This window comes from Vicugna pacos, chromosome 23 (assembly GCF_048564905.1).
Source record: "Vicugna pacos chromosome 23, VicPac4, whole genome shotgun sequence".
NCBI classification, from domain to species: domain Eukaryota; kingdom Metazoa; phylum Chordata; class Mammalia; order Artiodactyla; family Camelidae; genus Vicugna; species Vicugna pacos.
Window position 1 is genome coordinate 11,828,949 of NC_133009.1, and position 25,304 is coordinate 11,854,252.

Here is a 25,304-nt window from a genome sequence, read left to right on the forward strand (position 1 = left end):
GGAAAGCGTGGCAAAGGAGGGGCTATGGACTAAATCGTGCCTCCAAAAAGATATGTGGAAGTCCTAACCCCAGTGTCTCAAAATGTAACCCTATTTGGAAATAGGGCCTTTACAGGGGGACTCAAGTTAAAATGAGACCATCAGGGTCGGCCCTAATGCATATGAGTGGTGTCCCTATTGGAAGGGGAAATTCGGATGCAGAGACAAACATGCACAGAGGGAGGATGATGTGATGTCACAGGGAAAAGATGACCATGTGAAGACAGAGATTGGAGTCGCGGTGACCCATGCCGTGGAAGGCCTGGGACCACCCGAAGCTGCAAGAGGCAAGGGAGGGCCTTCTCCTAGACTAGGCTTCAGGGGGACCACGGCGCTGCCGACACCTTGACTTCAGACTTCTAGCCTCCAGGGCTATGAGACGACCCATTTCTGTTGTTTTAAGTCATTCCGTTTGGGGCACTTTGTTTCGGGAGCCCCAGGAATCTCGTCCAGGTTGTACGGTGTAGGAAGTGGGGGGAACGGGTGGGATGAGATGTGGAGACGGGCTGGCGGTGACTCCTTTGCCACTCTGAGGAACACCCCTCAGAGCACGCCTCTAGAGCTAGAAGGTCAGAGATCTCCTCTTTAAAGTGTTGAGGTCTGTACCTTAGTTGGATTTTGCTCACGGCATGGGCCTGTGGACAGGCACCCCAAAGGTCTGAGATGAGGGTGGGAACAGTCGCGTGCCACCCACGGCAAGAGAAGGTGAGAAGCAAGGGAAGCTGCCCTTCCAGGTCCTGCCTGTCTTTCCTGGGCGATCCATGTTAGGTTGAAGAGTGGTGCTGGTTGGTGAAGATGGGCGAGCATAGCAGGGACCCCCCAGGCACCATCCAGGGACGCACACATCAGCTGTTTTGGAAACAAGGGAAACTTGTCACTACCACCTTCCTTAATATTCGTCTCCTCCTTGTGTGTCCTTCTCTGACCCTTGACATCGTTTATATAGGAAGCAGCAGATAGGAGTAGCTGATCTGGAAGTATTTGACACCTCACATCAGGCCGGCAGATCAAGGCTTCCAGGGAGGGCAGGCAGGGCTGATGCTCCACTCGGGAGTCGCTCAGCATCCGGACCGGCCGAGGCCCAGAGCCTTTGTGCCCTGGTGCCAGCTGAGCAGCATGCCCACAGTGCCTCTCTGCTCCACTCTGTTCTCCTCCGGGCATTGTCACGCTCCAGCTGCTGCCAGCTCTTCCCCAGGGAAGGAGGCAGCTGCTAATTTTAGCCCTATTTAGGTCTCTAGGCAGCACATCTCAGGCGTTTTCTTTCTTTTTCTGGTGGCATTTTCATGTGACCTTGGAAGAAAAAGCTGAGAAGATTCACCTGCTATCAGTAAAATAAAAGAGGAAATCGAGTATTTTGTTTTAAAAGGTGATTGCATTCCTTTACTGTGAGAAGACTTCCAAGGGCCAGGGGTACGTGCCAACGGGAGTTATCTATAACCTTAGGCTTTTAGGAAGAGAAGAAAACAGGTAACTGAGAGTTAAGCCAGGGGATAGATACAAGACTCTGCCCAGAGAGCATTAGGAAGATTTCTGTGGCCTGCTCGGAGGAGGCCAAGCCACCCAGTTTATGACATAGAAACATGGGATTTGCTTGATAAACCTGATTTCCCTTTTCCCAATTGTTTGGTTACACGGTGAGTGAATGGGACCACTGTCATTTGTCTTGGTTCCAAATTGAGCCTCCTGTGTGAGAAGGTCTTTGGGCACTTTTGTTGTAATGTACAAGAGGGGACCATTTGCATTCTGAGAGCTGTCAATCACAGGAGATCTAAAAGATGTCAGGCAACATCATGAGTGCTGTTATATGCTGACTTTGAAATGACAACTGATGGTCACACAGACCTGTCCTGGGAGCCATGCCTTTTCTTGGCAAGTCATTGTTTTTCACAAAGCCAGAAGAAACCAGGTAACTTTTAATATAGTAAAATTGTTCCTGGTCCTGTTTTAACATTCTGTTGTGTCCACAGTTACCTATCACTTACTTTTATCAGTTTTGAAGCTTGCCTCTTGATTAATTTCTCACTTCATGGCTGCCCCAACAAGATTGCTGGAAGGTTGGGTCATACCTTTTTCATTGCTGTAAAAACCTGCTACCACTAGTGAGGATTTTACCAAAAGAAGCAAAAGTACACAGTTGGAAAATGAGAAATATTGGAAACATCTCAGCCTATTTGATTCAGGAAAAAGGCACTGTGGTCAGATGAGTCTGGATGAAGCTGAGATCTTTTCTACAGAGAAAATTGCTTTAAGGAGAGGGCCTCTGTTCCTGCCAGTCAGGTGCTTGGGATAAAGTGTACTGGGTGCTTGGGATAAAGTGATAATCAAGCGTGGGAAAGTGTGCCACAATGCTTTGAGACATAGTGCTTTGGGGACAAAAAGGTGAATGGTGAGCTTTATCTTCTGGGTGAGAAATTCGTCACGGAGGCGGTGACATCAGAAGTAGGCTTAAAGGATGAGTAAGTGTCAGACTTCGGGGAGGGGCACAGCTTGCACAAAAGCATGGAGGCAGAAAATTGTACATTCAGGAAACTGCCGTCATTTCAGGATCATAGCAGGAGAGGATGCGAGGTATGGTGTCAGTGAATAGACTGGTTACGCCAGAGGACACCAAAAAGGTAACTTGAAGACAAGACAATGAAGGCCATGTGTGCTGTGCAACGGAGCATGGGCTTCACCCTTAATGGACTAGGGTGGGGGTGGGTCACAAAAGGACTTTTGCAAGAGAGTGGCACAATTCTCATTTTTGAAAGATCCATGTGGATGTAATGTAGGGGCTGACTTGACGGAGACCAGTACCAGGAGCAGGAAGGCTATGTGAGGAATGACAAGGGCTGCTGGGTGTCAAAGAACCAGAAAGATGGAAGAGGGGATCTTCAGATCTAAGAACCTTCAGATCTAAGAACCTTCAGATCTAAGCTATGATAACAAACAAGTAAAAAATGGAAAATAAGTGTTGGAAAGGATGTAGAGAAATTTGAACCCACATATACTGCCTGTGGGAGTGTAAAGAAGAAAACAGATACTTTGGAATGATAGTCTGGCAGTTCTTCAAAAAGTTTATAAACATAGAGTTACCATATGACTCAGCAATTCCACTGCTAGGTATATATCTGCACAACAACTTTGTACACGAATGTTCATAGCAATATTCGTAACAGCCAAAAGGTGGAAATAGCCCATGTGTCCATCAGTTGATGAATAGATAAATAAGATGTCGTTTATCCATTCAATGGAATATTATTCATCAATAGAAAGGAAGGAAATACTGATACATCCTGCAACAGTGATAAATCTTGAAAAGTTTATTGTAAGTGAAAGAAGCCAGTCACTAAGGACCATATATCGTATGATTCAATTTATATGAAATGTCCTGAATAAGTAAAACTATGGAGACAAAAAGCATACAGTGATTGCCTAGGGGTAGGAGGGACGTGGTTTGGAGGGTGATGGCTAATGAACTTGGGGTTCCTTTTCTGGAGTGATAAAATGTTCTATAATTGATTTTGGTGGAGGGTGCACAACTCTGAGTATATGAAAAGCCATTGAATTAATACACTTCATGTGAGTTAATTGTATGGTGTTTAATTATATCTCAATAAACCTGTTAGAAATTATTTTAGGGACAAAAGATAATTGGCCTGACATGATTCTCCTGTGTCTTCTTCCATTCATCCATTTGTCTATCCGTCCACCCATCCATCCATAATCTATCCATCTACCCTTTATCAGTCCATGCATTTATCCATTTACCTTGTCTTCCATCCTCTTATCCCATCCTATCTCATTTTTTCCTTTCTCACTCACTTTGTAAATCCAAGAAAGACCATTTATTGGTCATCTGCTAAAATCCAGGAACCTAGAATTATAGTCCCTGACTTTCATCATGTTATTTTGGCATTTCTGGTGTCCTTATGCAACTGCCTGGCATAAGGTGACTTTTCCAAGCTCTCCAGAGGAAATGCTCTCTCTCAATCCATCTGGTAAACAGATGGATGCATAGAAGTGGGGAGAGTGGGGAGTCTGATGCACAGCCAGGGGCATACTGAAATGGCAGGAACACCTGGGTCACATCCCACCTCTGATGAGTCCCCAGAATGGCGCGTAGGAAATTTTCTGGGTTTGTTTATTTGCTGTGACAACTCAGTGTTAAATATGTGTGACAAATTTCTCCTGCCTCCTGTCTGTGGCTCAGTGCAGGTTGGATGCCTGGTTGCTGCATTTCTCATTATTAACACAATGTGGAGTGATTTCAAGGTTGACCTGGTCTCACACAGCTTTCTTAATGAGATTGCTCCATTTTGTGTCATCGTTAATCAGTATGATGTCAGCGGTTCTCTTGCCCAACCTCCAAGACAGTTGTTTCATAACTTTATTGCCCATCAGATCCACCTGACAAGGTTATTTCAAATGCAGGATCCTGAGATTCTCTGAGATACCCTGATTTAGCAGGTCAGGGGTAGCACCCCAAATCTGTATTTTGATGAGCACTCCTGGTGATTCTGATTGAAATGCTTCTTGCGTCGCCTTTGAGATACTCGGCCGTAATTTGGCCTGTTAATGCCAGCATCGGCTAACAGTACGGGAAACGTCTAGCTGCCCTCCTAGTGCCCTTCTAGCGTCCATCTTTTCCAGCCTGGAAGAATTGCTCCATGGCTAAGAAGGAGTAACTATTATTCTATGTGGGAACCTCTCCCACTGAGTTTAGTGGGTAGAATTTATAACGAGCTTTGAGATTCTGGCAGGAGACAAGAAGCCAACAGCTCTAGGCAACTTTCATGCATCCAGTGATGTGAATAATCCAAACTAGCTTATCCAAATAATCAGCATCTGGGTTTAGAGGCATAATATTAGGTATTAGATTTTTGTGCTCTCTTCAGTTTGCTTGATTTGGTTGGAAAGCCTGCTCAACATTTAGGAGACAGGATGCAGGGGCCTTAGGAAGAGAACTAACTGGGCCGGGGGTGTGGAATGGGGACAGTGTTAGCTGTAGTGAAAACTCTCCTCTGAGCACAGATCACTGAGCACTGACTCCAGCATGGTGGGCAGGAAGCTTTACAGCACCTCTGCATGTGCACATACCTCAGAAGGCTGCGTGGACACTCGTCTCCCTGATGAAGACATAAATCCACCAGAGCACCAAACCCTCACCACCATCACCGTCAAAATGCCTTTGTGGAACCCCTAGTTACACACGGGGCTGTATAAATAAAATTAGGCTAATGCCAGCCATCCTTGTTATTTCGGATTTTGATGTCCACGACGTGGTGGATGTACACCAACAAAGAAAGAGGAGGCTGAAACTAAATTTCAGTTAAACGTGAGAAAGGAAACACTGCGTTAACATCTTATGCATGTATATATGCATGTGTATATCTCTTTATTCTTTGCAAGCACTTTGATTTGCATTACAGTCCTATAATACAGATTGAACAGAATTATTATATTCTTAGTGGGTGAGGAAATTAGAACTTAGGTTAAATGACTTGCCAAACCCATTTAGCCACAAAATGGCAGAGTTGAGACGCGAGCCCGTGTCGTCCAGTTCCTTCTTCAACACTATTTTCTCTGCATCACACTCACTGCTAAGAAAACGCTGGGGTTTCTTCTAAGTATCTGTCTGGAATTGATAATTTAGAAATCCTGCTTTGTTACTCATTAGGGCATGAATGAGGAAGTACTGAACACTGCATGAAAAGAGGGGTGTTGATGTCTGTGATATGAGGATCAGTGATGAGTGTCCATGTTTTGCAAGAAACTGAATGTCCATACAGTGGGGCCGGAAAATCTCAGTGCTTATCCTAAAAAAGCCCAGGAAGTCTTCCTAAAAGAGGTGGAATTTTTTTTCAATTTTAAAAGTTTTTTTGAACTTTTATTTAAAAATGTAACATACATACATTAAAGTGCACAAATCTTAAGTGTACGGTGTGAATTTTCATAAACTGAACATAACTCATTTAACCAGGACCTAGCACCCTGAAAGTTTCTCCTTGTGAGCCCTTCTAGTCACAACCTGCTCTAGGGTGAACAGCATTCTGATATCTAATGTCGCAGATTAGTTTTGCCTGTGTTTAAACATTTTGTAAACAGAATAATAAGGCACTGTCAGTTCTGCTCTAATGCTTGTTTTGAAATGCAGATTTCCACCGTGATTGATACATTAGGGAACAATTTGAGCATAATGCAGTTTAGTATTTGCTTATAGGCAATTTTGTCCTCAAGAAACTAGGTGAATGCAGAAAACTCTACCCAGCTGAACTGAGCCCAGCAGGAATACCCAACACACACACACACGGACACGCACACCTCAAAGGTCTACCAGCCAGCTCAGTTCAGCTAGCATGTTATGGGCCACACGCAGCCATGTCTAGCGTTACCACAATCCATCCAATTTCAGACAACCCTCCCTCCATCTCTTCATAATAACTCGCAGGTTGCAACCCTCCTGACACCACTTCCACAAGTAAACTTCAAATCTTTGTAAACCTGCATTTATTTTAGTATCTAATTCATTTCTTAATCATTTTACCTGTGTAAAACCATGCTACCACTTTGATTAGATTGCTGTCTTTTTTTCTTTCATGTGTTACTGGCAAAGTTTTGAGTATTACACCCTTAACTCTTTTTTTTTCCTTAAGCCCTAGGGTTTTAATTGCATGAGTTTGCATAGTGTGGTAATTTTTAGAAACACATACATCACATTCTAGTAGATCTGATGGTATTTCCTTTTGGTGTCTTGCTTCTTCCAATGCTGTTTGAGAGATTCATCAATATCATTATGTTAGCAGTAGTTTTTTTCACTTTTGTTGATAGTGTTTTGTTGTATGAATATACCACAACTCATGTATCTATTCACTGTTGATGACTTTTTACATTGTTTATAGATGGAGGCTATTACAGATAGCACTCTTCTGAAAAATCTTGTACTGCACATATGTACATATTTCTATTAGGTACAACCTTAGGAGTGGAATTGCTGGGTCTTAGGATATGTGTATGATCAGTTTCAGTAGAAGTCACCAGTTTTCTAATGTTGCACCAATTTATTCCCTACCTAGTGTGCATGAGCATTCCAGTGGCTCTGTCTCCTCTCCAAAACTTGGAATTGTCCATCTTAATTTTAGCCTTTGTGTGTGTATGTATGGTATTTCATCATGATTTTAACTTGTATTTCCCTAATAACTGAAGTTTACATATCTTTGCATATGGACTACTTGTATATTCTCTTTTGTGAAATGCTCTTAGAAGTCTTTCGGCCATTTTTAAAAAATTGAGTCAATTACCCTTTTCTTTCCTTGGTTTATAAGCATTCTTTATACATTCCAGGTAAGAGTCTTTTGTTGGTTTTATATATTGTGGATATGTTGTCCCCCTTTACGGCTTTCATATTTTACTCTTTTAATGATGTTTTCTGATAAACAGAAGTTTTTAATTTTCAGTAAGTCCTGCTTATCAATCATCTTCTTCATTGTTAATGGTTTCTGTGTCCTCATTAAGAGATGTTTATTTAGCCCAAGGTTATGAAGATGTCACTCTGTATTGTCTTCTAGAAATTTTACTTTCCCTGTTTAGATCTACAGTCCATTTAGAATTAGCTTTTATGTATTATATAGGATAAGGATCAAGATTTGTTTTTCCTGTGTGAATATCTAATTGACCCAGCAACGCTGATTGAAAACACCATCATTTTCCCTCCAATGTGCAGTGCGATCTTTGTCATGAATCAGACGTCCAGTGGTTTATTTGTCTCTTGGGCCAACATTGTCATGTCTTAATTAGTGAAGTTTGGTAACTCTTGTTGCTGGTAATGTAATTTTAGTTGTCAGTAGCAGGAGACAGAGGCTGTGTTAAGTTTCTGTGGTCATTGCAGAACCTGAACTCTCTATTTACTTTTAAACATGATTGATTTTTGCTGCAAAGAGACTTTCAAGCAGCTGCTCTTTGAGGCTCATTTGTGAGAATAAGAGGACTATCCGTATGATGGTACTAAATCAGAAAAAATTACCCACACACTCCCTGGCCTGAGCCTCTTGCACTGGCAGAATAAGTTCATTTTTTTCCAATTTCTAAAGGAGCAAATGGATGCTCCTGCCACTGCATCTCCTATTCTAATTCTTTTAGGCCTAATCAGCGGGCTGTGAACACATCCCCGAGCCCCAGGATTAAAAGTCAAGACAAAAGCCCACAAGACAAGGCGTTGAATCCTATTTTTTGCTTTTATGAAAATACTAGTGTCTCTGAAAAGTAGAAATGTGTTTCTTTTGAAAATATTTTTTATTACAGTGAGGAAGAATTGAAAGTTACCAAGAAAAATGACCTGTAATCCCATAGCCCAGAAATAATCATTGTTAACATTTTGTCTTTGCTTACAGACCTTGCAGAAATACGTCTTTTATCTTCTGCTTGGCAATTTGTTATATTAACAAGAGAATATAAAAACTATTATAAGCCAGAATTCTAGACATTTTATATAGAACATCTTGTTTACACTTAAAATAATTTTGAGAATTAAAGGGTAATTGGCAATAGATAAAGGTCTGCGGTTGAGTCTTCATTCTGAACCAAAAAACTTAAGCTCTTCCAATTTTGAAAAAAATTACACACTCAAATCTTCAAAGAAGAAAAAAAAATGAAAGCAATGGGTAATTTTTTTTTTCTATGCTATCTTAGGTCCCTAGAGCTGGTGTCACAGAGTACCACAAGCAGGGTGGCTTGAACAACAGAACGTATCCTCTCACAGTTCTGGAGGTCGGAAGTCTGAAATCAAGGCGTCAGTGGGGCCACGCTCCTCTGAGACCCTGGGGAGAAGCCTTCCTTGTCTCTCTGAGCTTCTGGTGGTGGCCAGCAGTCCTTGGTGTACCCTGGCCTGAAGCTGCAGCCCAGTAACCTCTGCCTCTGTCATCACGTGGCTTGCTCCCCGACTGTCTGTCCCTGTGTCTCTCCTGCTTTTTATGAGGACATCAGTCATATTGGATTTCGGACCCACTCCAACTGACTGTGACCTCATCTTAGCTTGACTGCATCTGCAAAGACTGACTTTCCAAATAAGGCCACGTTCTGAGGTAGTGGGGGATTAAGACTTAAGCTTGTCTTTTGAGGGGACACAGTTTAACCTTTAAAACCATTTCTTGTCCTTACCTACCACACTGGGTAAGGTGGACTTTAAGCATATCTTTTGAGTGGGGGACACAATTCAGCCTGTAATGCCAAGTCCTTACCCACTGCACTGAGAAAGTTGTCCTTTAACTAGTCGGGACACCTACCTGCCACTGTGACCAGCAGAGATGCTTCAGATAGACATGGTCTGTGGCACATTTGGGGAGAGTCACCCTCTGCAGCGCCCTGACCACCACCTTCCCAGCTACTCCCACCACCACCAGCCTTATAACCCCTTCCACCCTCCTTTTCTCACTCCTTATCCCAATATCACTAGTAAGTAGTTTCAGGAATCTTAGGAGAGGGTATAGCTCAGTGGTAGACTGTGTGGCTTAGCATGCATAAGATCCTGGGTTCAATCCCCAGTACCTCCATTAAAATAAACAAACAAACAAACCTAATTACACTCTTCACCCCCTAGCCCTGCAAAGAGTAGAGATAAAACTGTATGAAGGAAGCAAAAATTTTTTTCCCTTCAATTTCCAGATTGAGGTTCAGAAACAATTACTGAGCATCACTTATATGCAGGCACTGGGCCAGTTTCCTTTGATATGTGTGACATCAGTTATTTTAAGTGATACAACTTTTACTGATGAGAGATTTTTAAGTAGATTGAATCAAGCAGTAGATAAATTTCAGAGTAGGGTTTTAAATTCCTCAATGACAGCTCAAAAGTAGGAAGATTATAATAAATACTCTGCCTCTCTTTTCTTCTTTTTTCTTTAAATTGAAGTATAGTTGACTCACATTATTATATTGTTTTTAGGCATATATACAACATAGTGATTTGATGTCTTTATAGATTATGCAGCATACAAAATTGTTATATTATTGACTATATTCTCTGTGTTATACATTATATCCCTGTGACTTTTTTTTAAATTGAAGTTTAGTCAGTTACAATGTTTCAATTTCTGGCATACAGCACAATGTCCCAGTCATGCACATACATACATGTATTTGTTTTCATACTCTTTTTCACTAAAGATTGTTACAAGATATTGAATATAGTTCCCTGTGCTATACAGAAGGAATTTTTTTTTAAATCTGTTTTTATATATAGTGGCTAACATTTGTAAGTCTCAAACTCCCAAATTTATCCCTTCCCACCCCCTTTTTCCCGGTAACCATAAGATTGTTTCCACATATTAGTGATATCATATGGTATTTTTCTTTCTCTTTCTGACTTACTTCACTTAGAATGACGATCTGTAGGTCCATCCATGTTGCTGCAAGTGGCATTATTTTATTTTTTATGGCTGAGTAGTATTCCATTGTATAAATATACCACAACTTCTTTATCTAGTCATCTGTTGATGGACATCTAGGTTGTTTCCATGTCTTGGCTATTGTATATAGTGCTGCTGTGAACCTTGGGGTGTGTGTATCTTTTCGAATTGGAGTTCCCTCCAGATATATGCCCAGGAGTGGGATTGCTGGATCATATGGTAAGTCTATTTTTAGTTTTTTGAGGAATCTCCTACTGTTTTCCATAATGGTTTCACCAAACTACATTCCCACCAACTGTGCAGGCAGGCTCTTTTTTCTCCATACCTTCTCCAGCATTTATCGTTTGTGGACTTTTGAATGATGGCCGTTCTGACTGGTGTGAGGTGATACCTCATTGTAGTTTTGATTTGCATTTCTCTGATAGTTAGTGATATTGAACATTTTTTTTTTCATGTTCCTATTGGCCGTTTGTATGTCTTCATTGGAGAATTGCTTGTTTAGGTCGTCTGCTCACTTTTGGGTGTTTGTTTTTGTTAAGTTGTGTGAGCTGTTTATATATTCTGGAAATTAAACCTTTTATCAGTCACATTACTTGCAAATATTTTCTCCCATTCCATAGGTTGTAGTTTTATTTTACTTATAGTTTCCTTTGCTATGCAAAAGCTTATAAATTTAATTAGGTCCCATTTGTTTATTTTTGCTTTTATTTCTATTACCTGGGTAGACTGCCCTAGGAGAACATTGTTAAGATTTATGTCAGACTGTTTGCCTATCTTTTCTTCTAGGAGGTTTGTCATGTCTTGTCTTACGTTTAAGTCTTTAAGCCATTTTGAGTTTATTTTTGTGTATGATGTGTGGAAGTGTTCTAACTTCATTGGTTTAAATGCTGTTGCCTGTGACTTTTTTTTTTTATTGAGGTATGGTTGATGTATAATATCATGTAAGTTACAGGTGTACAATATAGTGGTTCACAATTTTAAAAAGTTACATATTTATAGTTTTTATAACTGTATAAGAGAAAACTATAGTTATTATAAATTATTGGCTATATCCTCCATGTTGTATAATATATCCTTGTAGCTTATTTTATACATAATAGGCTGGCTCCTTTTTTAATGTTTGACTGCTGATGGCATTCAGGCCCCACACTCCTTCATCCCCTTGGGTCTCATCTCTGGTCAAGCCAACAAGAAAATGGACTCTCTCCTTCCCTGGGTGAGAGTGGCAAGTTCGAACCATGCAAACCCAGCTACTGCTCACCCTGGGTCTGCCTCCAACCCCCACCCCAAAAACCAAAGCCATCTGCCCCTCCTTTTGGCCAAGCCAGTTCAGAATGGCTTGAGTGCCAGCTCTCCCCGGAAGTCTTCATTATGTGAGTAATAAAACTTTTTATCCCCTCTTGGTGCATGTGTGGCATCAACCATCTGAACCACTGCTGCAGGGTTGGTGGGCAGTCTGCAGGGCAAATGAAGATAAAAACATTCAAGCAAACTGAGCGCTGCTCTGCTGATCCTCAGAGGACTGCAGTGAGCATAGTCAGTGCATGTTTGGCTGAGGAGACTTGAAGCCATGCATTTATTATGCAGGCCCTTCCTCCCCGGACCGTGTACTTGGTGGGGCTGGTGGTGGGGAAATGGTTCCCCCCATCTTGGCAGTGTGTGTTTTTTTCTGCTGTCATTGCACTGCTCTGTGTTCATTACTCCTTGGTAGAGATCTTCAGTCTTACCCTCAATATCCAGTTTGTTTATCCAGTGCTATTTACTTATTCTCCCAAGACCCTAAGTCCGTACACACTTAGTGTTAAAACGCCACAGACTAATTGATTATGCACACCACCGTATGCATTCGCCAGCAGGTTTTTTTTTCCTCCAAGTGCGGATTTATTCTATAGAGAAATTAATGGCTGTACGAATTGCATGTGTGTTAATACAAAATGCAGGATTAATTGTCAGATTTCACGGAGGTCTGAAGGTGCATTATGCAAAATGCAAAAACTGGTTGTATTACAGACATTTGAATTAACATGCCTGCATGCAGAAATGCTCAGGGAATTTGTGGTTCAGTTAAAGAGACACCAGAATTGAGCCTTGTTAAAACAGACCATTCCCAGCATAGTGATTCTATAATTTATTCAGACTCAGACATCTACCACCGTGGAATTTTGTGTTAAATAACCCAATTGGGGAATATAAAAAGAGCTTGCAGTAATTTAAGTCCTTGGAATAAGCCCAACTGTATAATCTTGGCCTTAGCCATTTAAATACTTGAGGAGGGTAGAAGGGAGATTTTGCATATATTTGGCTATATGTTCAACTCTAGTATGTAGTACATGGGGATTATCCTCAGACACATGTCTGTCTTCAGTGGTGTTTAGAATCCCACTCGGGGTGTCCTCTGACCACCAGCATACACAGGGGTCCCCTTTCCCCATGTCTAAGTGGGCTTGGGAATATAGACTCATTTCCAGGAGTCTAAGCATGGCATAATTGCAAAGGAATTCACAAAACAAGCCATGGATTCACACTGGCTCCCAAAGAGTACCCTAGGTAGTCCTGAGTGGGTCAGATGCAGCCAGCAGTGCTGGCCGCACTGAGTACAGCGATGATGGGTAGTGCTGGAGGCAAACTCACCGTGGCCATGCTAGACCTTTGTGTACAAATATGACCTTCAGAGACTGGGATGCAGGTAGTGCATTTGTTTTCCAGTTATGAGGATGGGCCTCTTGATGCCATCCACACAGCCCATGTGTCTGAAAGGTGGCTGCCTCAGGTTCCTTGTCTCTGACAGTGGCCACATGGGGGTCAGAGTCACAGATGACCTTGACCTGTCATATGTGCTGTCAACCTGCTTGTCTGGCTTATGGGAAATGGAAAAGCAGAATGTTGGAATATTGGGCATAGGGATCCAAGTTGGTGTTACAGAAATCATGCTGTTGACACCCAGCAGTGCTAAAAAGGTGGTAGGTTTAAATAGCAGCAATGTGTTTGGGGTTTCAAACAACAAAATAGCAAAATATGCAGGCAGAGTACATTCAGGGTTTGTGCCTTCAATCCCTCTACAAGTCAGAAACGTACTTGTTCTATGGCATTGTTTAGACATAAGGAAACCCTTTTGGACTTAGGGTTGTGAGATGTCTGAGTACACTCTTGGCAGACTTTTGCTCTCTTCAGGCATCCTACTGAATGAATGGAGAATCAGGTGGATCACTTCTTATACATTTTGTGAATAGGGATTTGATTCTGGTTTTAAAGAAGACAAGAGGTTCAGAGAAGTTACCATATGTAGCAAACATGTGGTGGAACTCAGAACTCCTGAGCCCAAGGGCAGGGCTCTTTTCTGGGGCTGAGAGTTCTGGCTCCTGAAATTGGCAGATAATATTATTCCTTTCTGCTTTGTGCTTCCTCATCCAAGAGAGAGTTCAGAGGTAGAGAGGATTTTTTTTAATTTATTTTTAAAGATTCCATAAAAGAGTTGGACTACAGGTGCCTTCTTGGGCTTAACAAAGGAGAGAGCATAGTCTGATTATTTTTTCTTTTTATTCAAAGGGCAAATATAATACAAAGGCCTTTTATTCACAGCTTTGAAATTTAGCCAACTATAAATATATTTAAGGGGATTCAGCTACAACTCAGACTTGTTAGAATGTTTACAAGCTCTTGAACAAAAGGTATTTTTTTTTAATTGGAGTATAGTTGATTTACAAACATTGTGTTAGTTTCAGTTGTACAACAAAGTGATTCATTTATATATATATATATTTTTTTTTTAATTATTTTCCATTATAGGCTATTATAAGATATTGAATATAGTTCCATGTGTAAATCCTTGTTGCTTATCTATTTTATGTGTAGTAGTTTGTATCTGTTAATCCCATACTCCTAATTTATCCCTGCCTCCCATCACTTTCCCCTTTGGTAACCATAAGTTTGTTTTCTATGTCTGTGAGTCTATTTCTGTTTTGTATATAGATTCATTTGTATTATTTTTATTATTTTTTAGATTCCACGTATAAATGATATATTTACCTTTGTCTGACTTACTTCACTTAGTATGATAATCTCTAGGTCTAACCGTGTTGCTGCAAATGGCAATATTTCATTCTTTGTTTTATAGATGAGTAACATTCCACTGTATCCGTAAATATACCACATCTTCTTAAACCAATTGTCAGTTGATGGGCACTTGTGTTGTTTCCATGTCTTGGCCATTGTAAATAGTGCTGCTGTGAACATTGGGGTGCATGTATTTTTTTGAATTAGAATTTTCATCTTTTCCAGATATATGGCCAGGAGTGGGAATTCTGGATCATATGGTAGCTCTATTTTTCATTTTTTAAGGAATCACTATGTTGTTTTCCATAGTGGCTGCACTAATTTACATTCCTACCAACAGCATAGGAGGATACCCTTTTCTCCACACTCTCTCCAGCATTTATTATTTATAGACTTTTTGATAGTAGGCATTCTGACCGGTATGAGGTGATATCTCATTATGGTTTTCATTTGCATTTCTCTAATAATTAGTGATGTTGAGCATATTTTCATGTGCCTGCTGGCCATCTGGATGTCTTTTTTGGAGAGATGTCTATTTAGGCCTTCTGCTCATTTTTTGGTTGGGTTGATTGTTTTTTTTTTTGATATTGAGTTGTATGAGCTGTTTGTGTATTTTGGAAATTAACTCCTTGTCGGTTACATCATTTACAAATATTTTCTCCCAGTTCCTACGTTGTCTTTTCATTTTGTTGATGGTTTCCTTTGCTGTGCAAGAGCTTTTAAGTTTGATTAGGTCCCATGTGTTTGTTTTTGCTTTTGTTTCTGGACAAAAGGCACTTTTGATCTCTTTCTAGATCAGCTGGATATTCCTGTAAAGCTTCTAATTTAAACAAGATAAGCCATTGAACCTCTCACTCCTTATAAGTGGAGAAGGTAGGGAATGAGCCGGAGATATGTGAGCACTGGGCAAGCCTACTTATTATTATTAACTTATTTGCTTCACGGCACACTCCTTCTCTAGTTTGTCCAGGGGGACCAAATATAGTTTCTTTAACTTATTCTCATAAATTCAGAAAGAGAAAGAAGATAATTACTATATGAATTTTTTACTAATTAAATGTTATGTTGGGAAGCCTTGGATAACTGTGTCCTGAGAGCTATACAATTTTATCTCTGGGGAGAGAGAGGAACCAGCTCACAATGGAGCCTGGAATAATTAAAAGGAAAAATAAATCATGATTCTGGCTACGGGAGAAAGAGCACTGTGATGAGAACCCCTCCAGCTGATCCTCTGTAAAGGGTGAATGAAACCCCAGAGTCCTGGGTCCCTCCTTTGTGCATGGCAGTCTCCTCCATTCAACTCTCCAGACTCCACATGATTATCGCCTCTCCTTCCCTAAGCCTTGCGCTACCACTGAGGACACTCATCAGGCTCTGGGCTAAAATTGGGAGTTAAGTGACACACAAGGTCAAGGTCTACAGGAAAACAGAGATCATGCTAGGTATTTCAAACAGAGGGATTTAATAGAGGGAATTACACAAATATTAGAAGATTGAAAGAGCAGAAGGGGACACTGAAGTAACCCAGATACTAGCACCTGTAAGAAGCAGTTACCAGGTCTGGGGCTGGGGAAATACAAAGGAAGAGGTGGCATCACTAGAATCTGGGAGCTCAGAGAAGAGGCCCCTGTTAGCTGGTGCTCAGATCTCTGAGGGGTGCCCTCTGGCTTATGCTTGAATCTCAGACCAGGGGGTGCTCTGTGGCTGGTTCTTAGATCTGCAGGGAGGCAGGTGCTGCCGAGGTTGAAAAGTGTTAGTAGAAGCTGGAATTTGGAACCATTGCTGCCTTCTTGTGCTGGAGAGATACTGACAAGAACTGGAAGCAGGAAGGAGCCTGTTCTTCCCCTCCTTCTCCTCCTCCCCCATTCCAGTAAGAATTGCTCAGAATTGAGGAAGGAAAGAAGCTTAGTGATCAGCCCTGGATCATTCTGAGAGGAGCATAGGAAACTCGGGCTTCACAGTAATAAAGCAGGCATCTGGACTTGCCTCTGGTGGCCTCTTGGCTAGGGTTTGGTTGGGAAACTGAGAAGGGGCTAATAGAGCAGGAGATGGGATGCTCACAAGCAGCCCAGAGCCCTGGCCCAAGGCCTGTTGCATGGTGTGGCTGAGGCTAATTAGCATAATCCTTGCTTCCATCCATCGTGATTGGTTCAGAGCTGAAGGAAGACCTAATTGTCAAGGATGGGGGTGGGATTAGTAACTGAAATAAATGCTATCTAGATACACATCAGTCATCCAGCTACACCTGGGAGATTTGCATGAGAGAAAGCTTAGGGAGTAAAGCCTTGTCTGCCCCACAATTCAGTATTAAGTGGGCAGTGGACAGGATGGATAGAAGGAAAAGGGGAGGGGAGGGAGATGAATGAAAGGAAGGGAGCAGAGAGAGGGAAGGAAGGAAGAAAAGGAGGGAGGGAGGGCAGGCAGGCAGGCAGGCAAATCAAATCTTGCCCAGCTCTCTGGCTGCAGGGCCAAACAGAGTGAGAACGCAAGTGTGCAGCCTTTCCTGCCTGGCTCACTGAGAACTCCTGCAGAGATTACAACGCCAGTAGTAAGGAAGTTTGTCTTGATTTCTTCACTTAATAAAGATTCAGAAACTGTGGAACACCCAGCTGCCACAGGGGGCGGAACCCAGTGCCTGCTGTGTTCTTGGGATGTGGATCCCAGCATGGGGACCTCTGGGGTGCTCATGGTGACTGCTCCCGACCCAGCACCTTGTCCCCAGACCTGTCCCTGCCTGTGGCCGGCTCCCCACTGACTCAGCACCCTTGGCCCATGTTAAATATATATGTGTGTGTACATATGTGTATATGTGTGTGTATGGATATATATATGTATTTATGCATCTGTGTGCATAGAATATCTCTGGGAATATAAACAAGGAACTGAAAACAGATGCTTGTGTGAACTGGACATGGGGGTCAGGAGATGGAGATTTACTTTTCCGTGCTTACTCTTTGGTACATTTGAATTTTACATTGTGCATTACCTGGTCAAGATACAAACAGCTTAAAATCGGGGGCGGGGGTGTTGAACAATCCATCCTAAGTCTTGTTGGAGGGCACATGAGTCTCACTGGAGGGCAGGCCTTCTTCCCCTGAGGGAGGGTTTGTCCAGAGGATGGAGGTTACTGGAACGTATGCACTTACAAGGGTGGAATAGCTGGCCGTAACCGGCCCCCCGGCTCATGCACTGGTGTGATGGTCGAGTCAGGCCCCGTCTGCTCCTGCGTCCTCCCCGGCCAGGCTCCCGGTGCCCTGGGTCCTCCTTCTCTGGAATGAGCTCTTGGAGCCCCGGGGCTCATTCTTCCTCTACCATTTTACCCAGTCCTTGAAATTATGTGTAGTGCACAGCAAAAGCTCTTTGCACATCAGGAAACACCCTGAGATCGTGACTTTTTATGTGTAATTCCTGTATCGGTAACTGCACGTCAGCCTTCTCATCTCTCCGGTATCCCCAGCACTTATCCCAGTGCCCTGTGTGTGGTCGGAAGTCAGTAAGTGTTGAATGATGGGTCGCAAGGACAATTAATTTGTCTTCAGATCAGATCTTTCCCAGCCCTTACAGCAAGAATGGCGCCAAATCTTCCCAAACAGAGCACATGGCAGCCTCCCTCAGAGAGGGCGGTGGAGCCTCTGCAGTGAAAGGGGCCAGCAGCCTAGGGGTGTCACTGGGATTGGGAGGGGGGACCGCCACAATTCCTTCTTCCGCCATCACTTCAGGCTCCATTGCTGGAACACAAGTTAGGAAGAACTGGATAGACTGACTGGTCGGATGCAGGGGAAGTCCAGATCCACGCTGTAGAGCTGATTCTCGTAGACACTGCCCTGTCACTTGAGAAGAACCCGAGAAAGCAGTCCGAGGGCTGGTTCCACACTGGGTTGACCCACACTGAGGGAGCATCTGGGAACTCTACAAGGAGTCCTGAGTGTAATAGTGCGCTCTGAGCTCACAGACAACCACGCCATGAGCTGCAGCAGCTGAGATCCCTTTCCTGGAGGCCACCAGTTAATCCCATGTAGAGACTACCAGGAAGAGAGTAAATGGTGGGAGGAGTTTCCCTGAAGGACCCCAGCCTCCCGCCACTGCTGCTGAGCAGGAAGCCCAGAGGAGGCAGGGAAGGGTGCTAGTCTGGTCGCCACAGCTAATGTCAGTTAGTTCCTAACATCCCTGAGAGGTTCAGGCTGCCTTTGACTTGCTCTTCAACAGCGCCCTGTTCTGTCTTCTCTGCCCCGTAGAAAACTGGTTCAAGGTGTTTGATTCTGAGCAGATTGGCAGGTGAGGAAGTGAGCTCCCTGTGAGATTGCTGAATGTTTGCTCCTTGCAAAGGCTTGCACGGGGTCAGGACATCCAGGCTGCCCAAGTGAGCGGTGTTGCCAGAAGGGACCCTTGGCAGCAGGCGCCAAATCCCAGCCTGGGCGCAGAGCATCTGGCAGTACTGCCTGTTGTCCTGGGCGGACCCACCCTCAGGGCCATTGGCCAGAATCAGTAGCCTGAGGGGAACACAGTGTTCCTTCAGAAACGGGACCTTCACAAAAATGTCTTTCTCCATAACCTGAGTCCAAAAAAGTGTCTGAGTCACTTTATATGTCAGGTAAATACTTTCATAAGCACCTCACTAAAAAATCTGCCGTATTTTGTGACATTTCCACAGTTTGCTGGAACACTGCCTTCTGTCCCCAGTCCAGACGAGATGCCCCCCTCTTCCCTGCTTCTAGCCATCGTGGTCTTTGAGCCTAACATCTGTCTTTGTACCTTTCCTGGGCAGGGGGCGGAGAAGATGATTTGAGGACTTGAATTTTACGGGACTGTAATCTCGAAGAGCTGGAAGGGGCCTTGCAGGGGTCCCACCGCCCCTCAGAGGCAGCCATCCTCAATGGGAATGCTGACAGGGATGGGAATCCAGGTGCCCCTTCCTGGGGAGTCTGTGTATTTACAGGATCCTTTTGGTAGTTGTGCAAAAATCTGCCTCTAACTTCCATCTCTTGGCCCCAGTTCTGTCTCCTGGCGTGATGGAGAATAAGTCTAATTAATTCTCTTTCCACGTGGCCTCATGGCTTTTTTCCAGGCTAAACGTTGACTTATCAGCATGCCCACCCTGAGAAGCCCTTCTCGACCCTCGTCAAAGTGGCTTCTGTGTGACAATGTCTCTTGTAAAACATGGTGCCTGGAATTGGTCAGCCTTGCCCACGTCCACACTCATCTATGTGTGCTTTCTCTTCCTCTCAGGCTAAATGCACATTCCCCTCACTAGCCCCTGCTTGCCATGTGGCCTGAGGATGACAGCAGCAGTAACCATGGCTACTGAACACATCCAGGTGACTGTGCTTACCCCGTGCTCCCACGTGGCCTGAAACCTTAGCTCCCTCAGAGGAAGAGCAGGTGTGGTGCAGGGCTGCTCTGAGCCCCTGCTCACCCTCAGCAGAGCCCTGGGCCTCCAGGGTGTGTGGGTTTGATGGGAGAGCCCTATGGGGTCTTCTGTGTTTCTTTTCCCTCCCCAGAACAGTGACCCAAGAGCCCTTGCCCCATCCCACGGAAGTGCTGATGCTGCTTTAGCAGGGAAGGGCCCCAGGCTCCCTGGCACTGCAGTTGGCCACTCCCTGTGCTGCCTTCGCCTGGTGCCCAGGGCCACCTAGGTGTCCTGTGCTACTGTGGTTTGAATAGGCTGCTTCCCCCTTCAAGCCTGAGCCCATGCCAGTGATGGAGGGCTCCAGCTGCCGGAGCGCTCCTCTGTCTCCAGAGTGTGCTCCATGTGCCCGGCTTCCTCTCTGGGGTGCACCTATGTCTTCTCACCCCTCTTCCAAAGGGTAGTCTGTTCTATGTTTGTGGGTAGTTATTCTTTCTTCTCCAGAGTCTCTGCCCTTCCGGATAAACGTTGCCAAGTATGTCAGCCACTCCTCCCGAGACGGGGTTCCCTGACCTCCGCCATCCCATATTTGCGTAGTTGGATTAGAAAACAAAACAAAATCCATTAAGCTCAGCCGTTTTTATCATAGTGAAATGACGCTGATAGAGTCAGCCCACCATCCCAGCTGACCCAGATGTTTAAGAACCTCGCCTCTGTCGTCTTTGTTTTCCCCAAGCCTTCCGTTATCTGTGTGTTTGGTTGTGGACTTGGAACCGAATCTCAACATGAGAGAGAGTCGGGGGGCCCCAAGCGTGCTCTTGGCCTTCCGGGACACCTTCCCACAGGCCTCTCGATGAAGGCTCGGACTGCTCGAGTGACACATATCAAGGCTACCTGTCTAAATGCTGGGCACCTAGTAGGTGCTTCATTAATGCCCAGGCGGGTGAGTGGTTGTCAGGGCTGTGTGACAGGGAGCCTGCCCCGCACCGCTCCCATCCTTTGTTTGCGGGAAGCAGTTTCCGCATTAAAAACACAGATTAAGAAAGAGAAACAGCTGGGAAGCGTGTTCCAGCTGCACAGTCTCTGGCCCCAGTGGCTGGGTTTGGGCTGTGGCACCAACTGCAGGGACAGTTTTCTGGGAGGCAGGCCCCCCTCATCCCTACCCATTTGTATTTCTCAGCACCGCCTTCTACTCACGCTGTCAGGGTAAGAAGTGGCTCCGGCTTGTTCTCCCCGCTCCCTCAATTTCACATGAAGTGACTGCTTCATGGAGCGTGTGCTTCAGTAAGCGCCTGCAGGCAGGGCTTGTGCTGCGAGGTGGGGAATGGTGACAAATACAGCACAGGTGGGCTTCATCAGGATGCGAAATTGACTGTGAACAACGTGCTTTATTAGAGACTGCTGTCGGTGCCAGCTGCAGTGTGCACACAGTGCCCAGCAAATGACTCTTGCTCGGGATGGCAGGAAGCCCCCTGAGGGCGGGCAGAGCCACCTCGTCCTCTGTGTCTCTGCTGGATGCCCTGCGGAGGCTCAGCCCATGGCTGGAGCCAAATAAGTACGGCTCTTGACAATTTTAATAAAGGACCATCCGGGCACTGGGAACAGATCCTCAGTGGCCCTCGTCTAAATCAGGCAGTTGCCATAACTCAGAGTATAAACATGTTCATCTGGGCTTTCTTGTCCCCCATTACAAAGACGGAAAAAATGAGGACCCTGGAGATGAGGTGACTGGGTGACTTAGTGACTGATGATGCCTGAAAATACGACGTGCTGCTTCCCCCTTCCTGTTTCCTTAGCGCCGTAGGTAGAGGGATGAAAGGAGATTTGGAGGCAGAGGATTTAAAAGAAAGGCGCCTGGCTAGGAGGCAGGACCCTGGTGTGAGGCCATCTCCCACATGCCCCCAGGCCAGATGCTGCTTCTGGAGCTTGGGTGGCCAAGTGCACTTGGAGCCACACAGCCCTGAGTTCCAAGTGTGGCCTGATGACCAGCTAGCTGTCAGGCCTGGAGAGAGTTGCTCTAACTTCTTTGAGCCTTAGTTTCCTTTTCCACATAGTAGGGCTAATAATACCTCTCTGATGAGGTGGTTGGGAGGATGTGGGGTGCATGCAGCAAAGTGCCTGGTGGCCTGTAATGCTCAGCACTTATCCGTTGTCCCCTCTGCTCCGAGAGAGTCCAGTCAGTGTATGAACAACTGGCAGCAGGAAGCTCTTCCCTCAGCTTCCTACAGAGTCCCCCAGATCAGTGGTCCCAAAGTCCCCAAAAGGATGCTCTTGGACCAGCAGCATCCACATCCCTGGCGATCGCGTTAGAAATGCGAATCTTTTTTTTTTAACATTTTTTATTGATTTATAATCATTTTACAATGTTGTGTCAAATTCCAGTGTAGAGCACAATTTTTCAGTTATACATGAACATATATATATATTCATTGTCACATTTTTTTCTCTGTGAGCTACCATAAGATCTTGTATTATATTTCCCTGTGCTATACAGTATAATCTTGTTTATCTATTCTACAGTTTTGAAGTCCCAAGTCTATCCCTTCCCACCCCCTGTACCCTTGGCAACCACAAGTTTGTATTCTATGTCTATGAGTCTGTTTCTGTTTTGTATTTATGCTTTTTTTTTTGATTCCACATATGAGTGATCTCATATGGTATTTTTCTTTCTCTTTCTGGCTTACTTCACTTAGAATGACATTCTCTAGGAGCATCCATGTTGCTGCAAATGGCGTTATGTTGTCGGTTTTTATGGCTGAGTAGTATTCCATTGTATAAATATACCATATCTTCTTTATCCAGTCATCTGTTGATGGACATTTAGGCTGTTTCCATGTCTTGGCTATTGTAAATAGTGCTGCTATGAGCATTGGGGTGCAGGTGTCATCCTGAAGTAGGGTTCCTTCTAGATATATGCCCAGGAGCAGGATTCCTGGGTCATATGGTAAGTCTGTTCCTAGTCTTTTGAGGAATCTCCATCCTGTTTTCCACAGTGACTGCACCAAACTGCATTCCCACCAGCAGTGTAGGAGGGTTTCCTTTTGTCCACAGCCTCTCCAGCATTTGTCATTTGTGGATTTTTGAATGATGGTCATTCCGACTGGTATGAGGTGATACCTCATTGTAGTTTTGATTTGCAAGAAATGCAAATCTTAAGCCCACCCGGACCTCCTGCATCAGAGGCTCTGCGGGATTTTTTTTTTTTTTGAAAAAAACTGAGGCCTCAAAACCTGGGTTTGAGGCCCGGGATTATAAACTGTATGAAGGTAAGCAATTGTTATTTTAACCCTAAAGTTGCAAAAATCTGTTCTTGAGACATTCTGTCTGTATTCCCATGGGTTTGAACATCGACACAGCAGTTTACAGGCTTCGAAGCCTGGACAGCTTTGCTCTTACTGTGTATCCTTTGATAAGATAGCTCTTGGATGGGAAAAGGCTCCTGCCCTATAGCTTTATTAAGATTAAAGCTCTAAGTTTAGTTCTGAAGGCAGGTCTGCAGGCTCAGGACCATTTGATGAATGGCTCCACCATACCGCCAGGCTGGGGCTACGAGGGAACATAGACTTAAATAATGCTACCAAGCCACCTTCTCACTCCCCCCATCAGATCTGAGGATTGCTAAAGTTCTGTCAGGAGAGGGCTATTTTAACGGAGGCAGCAGTGCATGCAGTCATTCTGAATAATTAATGAAATGACAGTAGTGGAGCTGGTGGAGTGGTGCAGAGCGCTCCAGGGCCGGGGAGTCGTGCTTCTCAGATCCTGAGCCAACGCCCTAGGGCTGGAGCCTGATGCACGAGCTGGCTCTCTAAGGGAAAAAACACTCCACCTCCACTGGCCTCCGAGTAGAAAATGCCACCAAAGCAATATATACATAGGATGTGGGGCTGGTATTCAAAATATCTAACAAATGGGAAGCCGTGGGCGCAGACTAGTCAGTTCAGAGAGATGGTGGCTGAGTGCCACAACAGTCTGTGTCACCCCTTTCTATGTTGTGTCAGAGAACAGGTCTGGAGGGGAGGCTGGGACCGTGGCTTTTACTAATTAGTAGGGTAACATATTAGTCTGTTAATATAAGGTATAGTCTCTGTGATGTGCCAGCTGATGTCAGCTCTGCAGGTGCTGTCTGAGGCAGTGCTCTGGGTCAGTGAGAGGGAATATATTCTTTGGCCCCCCAAATCCATGTCACCATGTCCTCTGACTCTCTCTTCTTCAGCACTCCTAGATGTTCTTCATTCCGTTTCCCCATTGGATGTCCTCCATGCCTGCCCACTCACAAAAGCTCTCTGTGGAGGTTTGAAATTCATCAGTCTCACATTGGTCTTCACCAGAATGGTGATCTGGGCTGTTTTATATATGTGTATGTATATATATATGTCTATATATATATATATATAGAGAGAGAGAGAGAGAGAGAGAGAGACATGCATCTGCATCCCCAGGGATATGGATGGATATGTTGGTGGCACTTAACGATCGTGATACATCCTTTACATTTGCAGACTAGGCTCCAGCCAAGGCGAGTTTATCTGGGGAGGTGAGACTTGCTTCCTTTGTAGCCAGATGGCTCTTGGGATGGGAATCTCCTCTTATCCCTTCTTAGAGTGGCTGTGAGTCGCTGGGTGACATGGCTGCTTCATGGGACCAGAAAGTGAGGGTCCATCTGTCCAGCTGTAGGGACCTAGGAGCCAAGCTGAGAGAGTCACGGTGTTCTTCAACCCTCAGGAAAACGGTGACCCAGCAAGGTGACGACTGAGCAGTGAATGAGCAGGAGGCACAGCAAGCAACAGGGTGTCAGAGCCTCTGGCTGGAAAACTTGCCTGGGTGGATGGAGGGAGGAAGCCAGGGCATTGTTAGTGGTAGATAAACAATAGATGATTGTAGATAAAACTGAAGAGCAGGCGGAAGTCCTTCAGACTGTTCTCCGAGTAGGATTCAACCTGACACCGTGAGCTTGGGATGTGGACTCTGGGCCCATTTGAGGCAGAACAGCTTCAAGCAAGAATATCGGTACAGGTTAGCAATTTCTGCCTCAGAGTGCTGTGAGGATTCACTAGGATTGTGTGTTCTCTGTAAACTGTATAACAGATTGCATATTCTTCATAAACTACTCGCCTGTGAACAGACGACGGTGCTGGGTGACTGGAAGGAAGGGTAAGAATAAGAAGAGGGCTTCACTGCACAGTTTGTTCATAGGCTGATCACCAGCCATTTTCTTCTAAAAAATGGTTACCAGTGGGATGTGGGCTTTGAAAAAGCCCGTGTAGAACCAGGATGGCAGTCGCAGGCTCAGCAGTGTCACCCAGCCTGACGGCAGGGCGGGCCTTTGATGGGGTAACTGATAGCTCATGCACGAGTCAGCCGCTCAGTTAACTCTGCTCCCATTAGGAAGGATTGATCTCTTCCCCGGATAGGGTTTTGTGCTGATTCGGCTGCTGAACGTGTCTGCATGGTTAAGAGCATTCCTCTGGTCGCTGTCCTCCTCAGAG

General features: G+C 44.5%; 1 protein-coding gene across 4 annotated transcripts in view; it reads left to right on the plus strand.

The window, feature by feature from the left end:
• Positions 1 to 25,304, plus strand: part of HHAT (hedgehog acyltransferase) — a 278,182-nt gene that overhangs the window by 244,132 nt on the left and 8,746 nt on the right. Inside the window, exon 12 of one of the 4 annotated variants that reach the window (XM_072948489.1) lies at positions 8,707 to 9,062. The exons of the other annotated variants lie outside the window; for them this stretch is intronic. Within the exon in view, the coding sequence (XP_072804590.1) occupies positions 8,707 to 8,714 (8 nt within the window). The 3' untranslated portion in view covers positions 8,715 to 9,062. Of the gene's footprint in view, positions 1 to 8,706; positions 9,063 to 25,304 lie in introns of those variants that run through there. 4 annotated transcript variants of the gene reach the window in all.